At 37.1% G+C, this 13,106-nt stretch overlaps 1 protein-coding gene across 1 annotated transcript in view; it reads left to right on the forward strand.

The window, feature by feature from the left end:
• LOC110442625 (ras-related GTP-binding protein C-like) overlaps nt 1–12,972 on the forward strand; it is a 17,286-nt gene extending 4,314 nt beyond the window's left edge. The window contains exons 5-9 of the mRNA XM_021486314.1: nt 1,611–1,810; nt 4,969–5,083; nt 8,065–8,207; nt 10,004–10,143; nt 12,209–12,972. Coding sequence (XP_021341989.1) covers nt 1,611–1,810; nt 4,969–5,083; nt 8,065–8,207; nt 10,004–10,143; nt 12,209–12,345 — 735 coding nt within the window. The 3' untranslated portion in view covers nt 12,346–12,972. The remainder of the gene's footprint in view (nt 1–1,610; nt 1,811–4,968; nt 5,084–8,064; nt 8,208–10,003; nt 10,144–12,208) is intronic.
• Nucleotides 12,973–13,106: the final 134 nt, after the last annotated feature.

Raw genomic sequence — 13,106 nt, forward strand, 5'->3', positions numbered from 1 at the left:
TTGGTTAGTGTACATGATCAATGGTCAGGATATATTTGATTGATCCTGTTTAATTGGTTAGTATACATGATCAATGGTCGGGATATATTTGATTGATCAGGTGTAATTGGTCAGTGTACATGATCTATAGTCAGGATATATTTGATTGATCCTGTTTAATTTGTTAGTGTACATGATCTATGGTCGGGATATATTTGATTAATCCTGTTTGATTGGTCAGTGTACATGATCAATGGTCGGGATATATTTGATTGATCCTGTTTAGTTGGTTAGTGTACATGATAAGTGGTCAGGATATATTTTATTGATCCAGTTTAATTGGTTAGTGTCCATGATCAATGGTCGGGATATATTTGATTAATCCTGTTTAGTTGGTTAGTGTACATGATAAGTGGTCAGGATATATTTTNTAGCTTTATTTTAGATCACTTTTAAGGTTACAATTGTGAGTTTTATACCAGGTGAGCGATGCAGGCCCATTGGGCCTCTTGTTTATTTGATTGATCCTGTTTAGTTGGTCAGAGTACATGATCAATGGTCGGGATATATTTGATTGATCAGGTGTAATTGGTCAGTGTACATGACCTATGGTCAGGATATATTTGATTAATCCTGTTTAATTGGTTAGTGTACATGATCAATGGTCAGGATATATTTGATTGATCCTGTTTAATTGGTTAGTGTACATGATCAATGGTCGGGATATATTTGATAAATCCCGTTAAGTTGGTTAGTGTACATGATCAATGGTCAGGATATATTTGATTGATCCCATTTAATTGGTTATATAAGTGTACATGATCAATGGTCGGGATATATTTGATAAATCCCGTTAAGTTGGTTAGTGTAAATGATCAATGGTCAGGATATATTTGATTGATCCCGTTTAATTGGTTAGTGTACATGATCAATGATCAGGATATATTTGATTGATCAGGTGTAATTGGTCAGTGTACATGATCTATGGTCAGGATATATTTGATTGGTCAGGTGTAATTGGTTAGTGTACACAATCAATGGTCAGGATATATTTGATTGGTCAGGTTTAATTGGTCAGTGTTCATGATCTATGGTCAGGATATATTTGATTGATCCTGTTTAGTTGGTTAGTGTACATGATCAATGGTCGGGATATATTTGATTAATCCCGTTTAATTGGTTTGTGTACATGATCAATGGTCAGGATATATTTGATTGATCCCGTTTAGTTGGTCAGTGTACATGATCAATGGTCAGGATATATTTGATTGATTCTGTTTAGTTGTTATATTAGTTGGTTATATTAGTGTACATGATCAATGGTCGGGATATATTTGATTAATCCCGTTTAATTGGTTAGTGTACATGATCAATGGTCAGGATATATTTGATTGATCGCGTTTAGTTGGTCAGTGTACATGATCTATGGTCGGGATACATTTGATTAATCCCGTTTAATTGGTTTGTGTACATGATCAATGGTCAGGATATATTTGATTAATCCCGTTTAATTGGTTAGTGTACATGATCAATGGTCAGGATATATTTGATTGATCGCGTTTAATTGGTTAGTGTACAAGATCTATGGTCAGGAAATATTTGATTGATCAAGTTAAATTTTCTGTCTTCAGGATGAATACATGGATGCTCTTGCTAAACTTAATGCCACGGTGTCCAAAGCCCATCGTATCAATCCGGGCATCAAATTTGAAGTCTTCATCCATAAAGTTGATGGTCTGTCTGATGATCATAAGATTGAAGCCCAGCGGGACATCCATCATAGGGCATCCGACAACCTAGCAGAGGAGGGGCTGGAAAATCTACATCTAAGGTACACTGTTTATATATGGTCCTCACAGGGTACCTGATAACCTAGCAGAGGAGGGGCTGGAAAATCTGCATCTAAGGTACACTGTTTATACATGGTCCTCACAGGGTATCTGATAACCTAGCAGAGGAGGGGCTTGAAAATCTGCATCTAAGGTACACTGTTTATACATGGTCCTCACAGGGTATCTGATAACCTAGCAGAGGAGGGGCTTGAAAATCTGCATCTAAGGTACACTGTTTATATATGGTCCTCACAGGGTACCTGATAACCTAGCAGAGGAGGGACTAGAAAATCTGCATCTAAGGTACACTGTTTATACATGGGCCTCACAGGGTACCTGATAACCTAGCGTAGGAGGGGCTGGAAAATACGCATCTAAGGTACACTGATTATATATGGTCCTCACAGAGAACCTGATAACCTAGCAGGGGAGGGGCTGGAAAATCTACATGTAAGGTACACTGTTTACATATGGTCCTCACAGGGTACGTGATAACCTAGCAGAGGAGGGTCTGGAAAATCTACATCTAAGGTACACTGCTTATATATGGTCCTCACAGAGAACCTGATAACCTAGCAGGGGAGGGGCTGGAAAATCTCGATCTAAGGTACACTGTTTACATATGGTCCTCACAGGGTATCTGATAGCCTAGCAGAGGAGGGGCTTTAAAATCTGCATCTAAGGGACACTGTGTATACATGGTCCTCACAGGGAATCTGATAACCTAGCAGAGGAGGGGCTGAAAAATCTGCATCTACGGTACACTGTTTATACATCGTCCTCACAGGGTACCTTATAACCTAGCAGAGGAGAGGCTTGAAAATCTGCATCGAAGGTACACTGTTTATACATGATCCTCACAGGGTACCTGAGAACCTAGCAGAGGAGGGTCTGGAAAATCTACATCTAAGGGACACTGTTTATATATGGCCCTCACAGGGTACCTGATAAACTAGCTGAGGAGGGGCTAGAAAATCTGTATCTAAGGTACACTATTTATATATGGTCCTCATCGGGTACCCGACAACCTAGCAGAGGAGGGGATAGAAAATCTGTATCTAAGGTACACTTTTTATATATGGTCATCACAGGGTACCTGATATCCTAGCAGAGGAGTGGCTAGAAAATCTGTATCTAAGGTACACTTTTTATATATGGTCATCACAGGGTACCTGATATCCTAGCAGAGGAGTGGCTAGAAAATCTGTATCTAAGGTATACTGTTTTTATATGGTCCTCACAGGGTATCTGATAGCCTAGCAGAGGAGGGGCTGGAAAATCTACATCTAAGGGACACTGTGTATACATGGTCCTCACAGGGAACCTGATAACCTAGCAGGGGAGGGGCTGGAAAATCTACATGTAAGGTACACTGTTTACATATGGTCCTCACAGGGTAACTGATAACCTATCAGAGGAGGGGCTAGAAAATCTACATCTAAGGTACACTATTTATATATCGTCCTCACAGGGTACCTTATAACCTAGCAGAGGAGGGGATAGAAAATCTGTATCTAAGGTATAGGGTACCTGATAACCTAGCGTAGGAGGGGCTGGAAAATCTGTATTTAAGGTAAACTGTTCAGAGTTTTCACTTCTCATTCTGCAAAAAGCATTGTAATTTCTTTATATTAGGTTCATGTAATGGCAACTCTCCCCCCCCCCCCCTCAATTGTATTTTAAATAAAAGATAAAATAAAAAAAACATATACAGGTACCTGATAACCTAGCTGAGGAGGTGCTTGAAAATCTGCATCGAAGGTACACTGTTTATACATGGGCCTCACAGGGTACCTGATAAACTAGCTGAGGAGGGGCTAGAAAATCTGTATTTAAGGTACACTGTTTATACATGGGCCTCACAGGGTACCTGAGAACCTAGCAGAGGAGGGGATAGAAAATCTGTATCTAAGGTATACTGTTTATATATGGTCCTCACAGAGAACCTGATAACCTAGCCGAGGAGGGGCTGGAAAATCTGCATCTAAGGTACGCTGTTTATACATGGTCCTCACAGGGTATCTGATAGCCTAGCAGAGGAGGGGCTTGAAAATCTACATCTAAGGTACACTATTTATATATGGTCATCACAGGGTACCTGATAGCCTAGCTGAGGAGGGGCTTGAAAATCTGGATCTAAGGTACACTGTTTATACATCGTCCTCACAGGGTACCTTATAACCTAGCAGAGGAGGGGATAGAAAATCTGTATCTAAGGTACACTATTTATATATGGTCCTCATCGGGTACCCGACAACCTAGCAGAGGAGGGGCTGAAAAATCTGCATCTAAGGTCCACTGTTTATATATGGTCCCCACAGGGTACCTGATAAACTAGCTGAGGAGGGGCTAGAAAATCTACATCTAAGGGACACTGTGTATACATGGTCCTCACAGGGTATCTGATAGCCTAGCAGAGGAGGGGCTGAAAAATCTGCATCTACGGTACACTGTTTATACATGGGCCTCACAGGGTACCTAATAACCTAGCTGAGGAGGTGCTTGAAAATCTGCATCGAAGGTACACTGTTTATACATGATCCTCACAGGGTACCTGAGAACCTAGCAGAGGAGGGGCTTGAAAATCTACATCTAAGGTACACTATTTAGTATCTGATAACCTAGCTGAGGAGGGGCTGGAAAATCTGTATTTAAGGTAAACTGTTCAGAGTTTTCACTTCTCATTCTGCAAAAAGCATTGTAAGTTCTTTATATTAGGCTCATGTAATGGCAACCCTCCCCCCCCCCCCCCCCCCTCAATTGTATTTTAAATAAAAGATAAAATAAAAAAAACATATACAGTTTGCTTTAGCAGAACCCTGACTATGGTAGTATGATTGCCTAAAGTAAGTATTAGAAGGTGTAATATCTCTGCTTTATGTAAGTATGAGAAGCAAGGTCATTTTATGTTAAATTCCATGGTGGGTTAGGGGGTACATAATGTGTGTGAAGTCAAGGTCAATGTTGCTGAAGTATAAGTTAACATATTAATAAGTTTAAGTTTGATACCAAGGTAATTACATAATCTGTTTTAAATCAAAGTTATAACATAGGTTTACATAAAATGTGTAGCCATGGTAGTCACATAATGTGTTTGAAAGGTTATTTTAAATATATATAATTTTAAATGCCACATGTAATTCCTTCTTTTTTTCAGTTTTTATTTAACAAGTATATACGACCACTCCATATTTGAGGCATTTAGCAAAGTGGTGCAGAAATTGATTCCCCAGCTTCCTGTTATGGAGAACCTATTAAATATACTGATTTCTGTAAGTATTCCCTAGTGCTCCCAGTAATGAAAGCGCCGAAATCTCGGAAATAAAGTAGTCCCCCGTTATACCGCCACCTTTTGTCCCGTGCCTACTTTGGTGATACAACAGGGTTTCAGTAGGACAGCCAGTTGTAGGACACATGTGCCTGAGATGAACATCTATTTGTAACAAACAATGCATAAACATACACATGTATTTATTTTGAAATGAATGCAAACACGTAATATATATCATTTGCAGCTTTTAAACAATATAAGTTAATAAACAAAAAAAAAATCATTTGTGCAATTCACCGACTTGAAAACACAAACCGGGATGCAGAGTACGGACACGTTTTGTCGTTACGTGTTTTGATCAGGGGCGTCTCCTACATGTACCTGAGTGGACTGTTTTGTGGGAACCATTTTTTTCTGTCGGTGTATTCAAACATTTAATGTCATGTTTCGTTGTGTCGTGTATTGATTTGTAAAATTATCAAGTTTACGTGACAGTGGTAATTGAAATCTGAATTGACCGTCATGATGGAAACTTCCGTCTCTCTTCCGATATAGGTGAGAATTCATTCTATCTATGGGTGTCATGACCAAAAATGGAAAATGTAGTAAATATAGCGGCACAAGTAGCAATACCATATTTGGTGATGCAGGCCATATAAAGTAACGGGAGTTGAGAAAACATCACACATGACTGGCGTGGCGGTAGTTGTTTGATTTCAGTACAGTTTAGTTACTTCAACGATCATGCATTATTTGCTAACATTATACTCATGTTAGGCGTTAGTTATAAGTAATCTTACAAATTGAACACCCATTATTTTACTCAATCCGCCAGTATCGGATCGATTTGTATCTCTGGAAACGTATAACAAACCGTCTCGTTGTCAAAACCTCTGTTTCGCAGTGTGCTCATAGCAGTAAAATTACGAAAATGAAATTTGAAATGTACAAACAACAACCACAAAACACATAAAAACATTTGAGGTGAGTAGTTTGTACAGAGTAACTCTCACGTTTACCTTTACAGGTGGATTATACACGCATGACTAAATCATTACCGTATTTTACCGCAAATAAGCCCCCCCCCCTACTGAGAAAAAAGATGGGCCAAAAGTTGGGAGGGGGCTTAATTGCGAGCAACCCCCCCTTGTTCACAAATGTCCGCCATCTTGGATATATACCACTGTTTTGATTTATGACCACACTAAATATCATGTACTTATCCACTGTAGTTGTTCTTGTTGTAAAATGTAAAAATAACAACTAACAGACAGAATATTTTAGTCTCCAAAAGTTGATGGTGCTGTTGTTTTTCTTAACTTATTTTTTATCATCAATTTGTCTCGATAATTCAATTTTATCAAACACTATTTTTATATTTTTTTTATTGATCATGTACTTATCCACTGTAGTTGTTCTTGTTGTAAAAATAACAACTAACAGACAGAATTTTTATAACAGTCACCAAAAGTTGATGGTGCTATTGTTTTTCTTAACTTATTTTTTATCATCAATTTGTCTCAATAATTCAATTTTATCAAACACCATTATTATATTTTTTTTATTGATAAGTCAATCGGTAATCGTTAAGACACAGTACCAACATTCAGAGGTGTAAAAAAAAAAAAGCTGATTAGCACGATGACCAGGCTCTCAGGTGTTTGGTTATATTAGCGCCATTACATTATTTGAATATATACCGTACTATGAAGAAATTTGGCTAACAAGGCTGAATTAACACAAAACCATTGTCTTAATCATACAAAAACAACACAACAACTTATATGTATGCATGTTGACACTGTATTGGTTGATACAAATTTCAGAATGGCAATATGAACGAACTGACCTTGTCAGAAAGATTTGATATGAAAAACAATTATCAATTTGAAAACGATTTTACCTCTCTGTTACAACTCATAGATGTATTTTAAAATGTATTCATAATTTGCTACTTCAGTACAAACTATAGATATAATGGATTTGGTACAAGCAACATGTTTCATTTTACATTGAAATCTGCAAAATACACAACCGGTTAAAAGATGAAAGCATGGTGTTCTTTTAGCAACAGAATGATGTTTTGTTTTAAGTTAAGCCATCTCGATATCTTGATATTTTGTTATGTTTACATCATATTCCAAAATCATGTGTTACAATTTTCACTTAATTCACTCATGGATACATAATTCTTTATATAAAAAACACAATACAGAATCACAGTACTCAGTAAAGAGTACATGTCACTACATGCTATTTACTATTGTGCCTAATTCAGAAACAAAGTTATTGGGTTTATGTTTTTTTGCATCCATTTAGCTAATTTGCTTATGTCAGAGACAAAAATTGACATACATTATTTTTTGAGATGGAGACAAAATTAGGGAACGGGCTTAATTGCAGGCACCCACTCTGTTCCCAGGACATTTACCAAAGTGGGGAGGGGGCTTATTTGCGAGAGGGGGCTTATTTGCGGTAAAATACGGTAATGATAATATTTAATTGACCAATTATGAAACCAAAACGTAAATAATGGCAGTATTGTCGGCGGATAAAACAGCTTTGTAATTGAAATCTGTTGGCGGATGGCGATATGCGGGGGATGGCGGTATTAACGGGGGTTTATATAGTGTGGAAATCTGTTCCATGGGAAAACTTGGCGATGTGCAGGGTTGGTATTATAATGGGGGGGGGCATTATACCGGGGGATTACTGTATCTCATCAAAAAATTATGTGTTGATAAATCTAGGCAGGAGACTGATATATAATTTATAAAGAGTAATCTTAACAGGTGACCATATAAAAGAATCCCTTGTATAAACAATATTGTTTGATGCGATAGTTAAATTTATGTTACCAGGCAATGATTGCTCGTCTGTGTTTGTTAAGTAACAGAATTCTAATATTGAGAAGGCATTCTTGTTTGATGTGATCTCCAAATGTATACTGCCAATAATAGTCCCTCCTTGTTTTTTTTACAGAATTCTGGAATTGAGAAGGCGTTCTTGTTTGATGTGATAAGTAAAATCTACATTGCCACTGATAGTTCTCCAGTGGACATGCAGACATATGAAATCTGCTGTGACATGATTGATGTAGTGATAGACATGTCCCATATATACGGGTAAGTAATACACTATCTGGCCATAGAGAAATTGTCAGATTATAGACATAAGTTAAATTCTAGGATTAAATATCTGCTTACGTACTGGGTAGACAACATTTAGTAGTGATCTACATCCATTGGTGATAGTTCATTCTGTTTATGGGGCAGGGTGTGTATAATACTATAATGCTGTTCAGTAATGTAATGGAAAAAAACAATTTTCATGTCATATGCCATCCTCAAAATGTCAGGGGTTAGGCTCACTTACGTTCTCTGCATCCCTGGTGTATATCACGACAAAGTCTCTTGACGTGCGACCTTGTGGAGGATACAAACAGACTAGTTTGACTCGTTGATGTACATCTGAGGAGATGTATGGCAGTGTAACCGTAAAACTTCACGGGTGTCACTTCACAGGACAGGTATCAGCTGAGCGATCGGTCAGGGTTTTAGCTCACCTGGTCAGAAGGGCCAGTTAGATTATACAGTGGCACAGTGCCATCGTCTATCCACCCATCAACTTTTCATTTAAAAGGTGAATAATCCTGAATAGTTGATTTTGACTTATTTTGACATGGGTATCCTTGGGTAAGGATGTGACCCTGCTTGGGGTAGAGGGGCGGGGCCTAATAAGGGAGATTGGGGTAAATCTTTAAAATCCCTCTCCTTCAGTACAATTGGAGGGATTTTAATGAAATTTGTTGAAATTGTTCTGAATCATCCCGAGCCTGTGCAAGTGGGACTCAAATTTGTAAAGACAGAGGGCAGGACCAAAGCGGACACATAATGCTAAATGTTTAAAACCTTCTTCAGCTGTACAAATGGAGGAATTTTAACCGAATCTATTCCAGAGCATACCTGTGCAAGGTGGACTTTATTTTGTTTAACCTAATTTAGTGTTGAGCATCCTTGGGCTCATTTAAAGGGGACTCATATATATATATATATATGGAGGGTGTGGCCCCCTCATGGGTAGAGGGGCTGGTTCCAATAAGGCAAACAGGTATAAATCTTTAAAGTCCTTCTTCTCTATGAATGGAGAGATTTTAATCAAATCTTGTGTAAAGTCTCTCTTGCAAAGGGGACTCAATTTTGTGTACAATGGAGAGTGTTCCCCCACAGGGGGGCAGAGAAGTGGGGCTCAACAGGGGAATGTGGGGATATCTAAATGTTTAAAATCCTTCTCCTTCCATATGAAAGGAGGGATTTTAACTTAACTTGGTTTGTAGCATCCTTGGGCAAAGTGGAATCAATTTTGTATAAAAGAGGATGTGTTTTCCCTTAGAGCAGAGGGACAGGGCCCAAAAGGTGAAATTTTGGTATTAAATGGTTAAAATCCACCACCACCCCTCTTCATAGGGGCAGAAAGAGGGGATGCAATGCGGGATTAGAGACAGAGCCAATATTTAGAAATAGTTGTTGTATTTACTATTTATTTTCAATATTTTAATGAGAATATTTTGCCATGGTTTCTTAATTATCCAGGTGAGGTGAGTGATACAGGTCCTCTAGGCTTTTTGTTTTTACCTGAAACCAATCATATGACTAAATGTGTGCCTTCAGTTTTCTCTTGCTATATTTGAGGGGTAGAACATAATTGAGCATAATCTCTGGTTACATGCCAATTTTGTTGTGAACTTTTAGAGACATTTGATAAATAATTGGTGGCTCAGAGACTATTATACAATACAAGCATTAATGTATAAATAGGCATGTATATACACATAGATTGTAAACATACGTTCAGGTCAAGGCACAACAAAAATTCTAAATTTATCATGGCAATGAAATATTTGTCAATTGTTTGTCAACAGGGTAAAAGATGATGCAGCATTTGACACCAAGTCAGCATCAATCATTAAACTGAATAATGGGACAGTGATGTACCTAAGGGAAGTAAACCGGTATCTGGCGCTGGTCTGCATCATGAGGGAGGACAGCTTTGAGAAACAAGGTAGGTAGCACAAAAGGTGAACATTTTGTACCTTGTGTAGGCGTGGGACATCAGGGAGGAGTGCTTTGAGAAGCAAGATAGGTAGCACAAAAGGTGAACATTTTGTACCTTGTGTAGGCATGGGAAATCAGGGAGGAGTGCTTTGTCAAACATGGTAGGTAGCACAAAAGGTGAACATTTTGTACCTTGTGTAGGCCTGGGACATCAGGGAGGAGTGCTTTGTCAAACATGGTAGGTAGCACAAAAGGTGAACATTTTGTACCTTGTGTAGGCCTGGGACATCAGGGAGGAGTGCTTTGTCAAACATGGTACAGTTGAATATATGTTAAAAGACCACTCAAGGGAAAATTCAAAACCAGTCGTTCAATGAAAGTGGTTGTTTAATCAAGTTGACCATACTTTTACCACCCCAAGAAAATACTCACACAGTTATGCATTTTTATGTAGTTTGAAAAAACATCGTTCAATAGATCAGGTGAATAATTGAACACTAGTCAAATGATAATTGTAACCATATAAAAACAAATGAGTGTATTAGAAGAATTGTTATTTCACTCGGAGCAAAATATTGCTCCAGACTGGTTCAAGTTTTGTCAAAGTCAAAGTGGATATATTTGTGAGGTAAATTTGTTTAACATAAAATTAATGTTCAAATTAAGAATATGGTGTGTATTTTGTCTTTGATTTTTCAGAGATTTATATTGTTAGACGTGGTATTAGATCTGATCTTCACTTTTGACAATAACACTGATATATCTACTGTTGACAATAACACTGATATATCCGTACTGTTGACAATACCACTGATATATCTGTACTGTTGACTATAAAACTGATTCTGATGTATTTGTACTGTTGACAATAACACTGATATATCTGTACTGTTGACAATAACACTGATATATCTGTACTGTTGACAATACCACTGATATATCTGTACTGTTGACTATAACACTGATTCTGATGTATCTGTACTGTTGACAATAACACTGATATATCTGTACTTTTGACAATAACACTGATATATCTGTACTGTTGACAATAAAACTGATATATCTGTACTGTTGACAATAACACTGATATATACTGTTGACAATAACACTGATATATCTGTACTTTTGACAATAACACTGATATATTTGTACTGTTGACAATAACACTGATATATATGTACTGTTGTCAATAACACTGATATATCTGTACTGGTGACAATAACACTGATATATCTGTACTGTTGTCAATAACACTGATATATCTGTCCTGTTGACAATAACACTGATATATCTGTACCTTTGACAATAACACTGATATATCTGTACTTTTGATAATAACACTGATATATCTGTACTGTTGACTATAACACTGATTCTGATGTATCTGTACTGTTGACAATACCACTGATATATCTGGACTGTTGACAATAACACTGATATATCTGTACCTTTGACAATAACACTGATATATCTGTACTTTTGACAATAATACTGATATATCTGTACTTTTGACAATAACACTGATATATCTGTACTGTTGTCAATAACACTGATATATCTGTACTGGTGACAATAACACTGATATATCTGTACTGTTGTCAATAAAACTGATATATCTGTACTGTTGACAATACCACTGATATATCTGGACTGTTGACAATAACACTGATATATCTGTACTTTTGACAATAATACTGATATATCTGTACTTTTGACAATAACACTGATATATTTGTACTGTTGACAATAACACTGATATATATGTACTGTTGTCAATAACACTGATATATCTGTACTGGTGACAATAACACTGATATATCTGTACTGTTGTCAATAACACTGATATATCTGTACTGGTGACAATAACACTGATATATCTGTACTGTTGTCAATAACACTGATATATCTGTCCTGTTGACAATAACACTGATATATCTGTACTGTTGACTATAACACTGATACTGATGTATCTAATTATTCTGTAGAATATATCAGTGCTGTTTGTCCCAGAAAGGCTAAGATACACACAGTTCACTAAAACTGTATTATAGAAAAAATGTCTCTCTTTATAGGTGTGATAGACTACAACTTCTTGTGTTTCCGCCAAGCTATCCAGGATGTGTTTGAGGTCAAACCATGTTCAGGACACGCTTCAATGGCTTTGACCTCCTCAAGTGACTTTCCACAAGCAAACGGTGCCATAAAGTGATCTGCATGATCGGATTTTGATTTCTGTGTTTTATGTACAATACATGGAGGGGTACGCGATCATGACAAGATTGTGGCCAAGCAAGCAGGAACAGTCAGTCAGGGTCAGAGTTTTAATAATGAGGGTTGAATTGATTGCTAATTAAGTGCTTTATATAAAGTGTGTTATTTTTTGTGATCATTCTGGGGGTTGATTATGACCCTGTATGACTGATATTTATTTTACTGATTATATAATCCTGGTATGAGAAATGATAATTCAGAGCCAGTTATTCATAATCATGGTCAAATTTTATTACAAACAATCCTTATGATCAGAGTAAGTATGAGTGATCTTTGTGATGACAGTATGAATGATTGTAATTATCACAGGAAGTACCTGTTTGAGGGTTCATTGTGATCGGAAAAATTGTATAGGTGATCTTACAAATGAGAGTTAGTACAGGGGATCTTTATGATCACTTTTAGTATGGACGATATGTATGATTATGATAAGTATGGAAAATATTTACACCGCTGCAGTCAAATATGCATCAGTTTTCATCCTATTTACCTCAAAGTGTGACCCCTATATTTTCTGAGTGGCTTTGTAAGTTTGGTATGAGAGGTGTCCAGGTACACAGCATTATCATTGNTAACACTGATATATCTGTACTTTTGACAATAACACTGATATATCTATACTGTTGACAATAAAACTGATATATCTGTACTGTTGACAATAACACTGATATATCTGTACTGTTGACAATAACACTGATA

This window comes from Mizuhopecten yessoensis, unplaced genomic scaffold, assembly GCF_002113885.1.
Source record: "Mizuhopecten yessoensis strain PY_sf001 unplaced genomic scaffold, ASM211388v2 scaffold1915, whole genome shotgun sequence".
In the NCBI taxonomy this organism is placed as follows: Eukaryota; Metazoa; Mollusca; class Bivalvia; order Pectinida; family Pectinidae; genus Mizuhopecten; species Mizuhopecten yessoensis.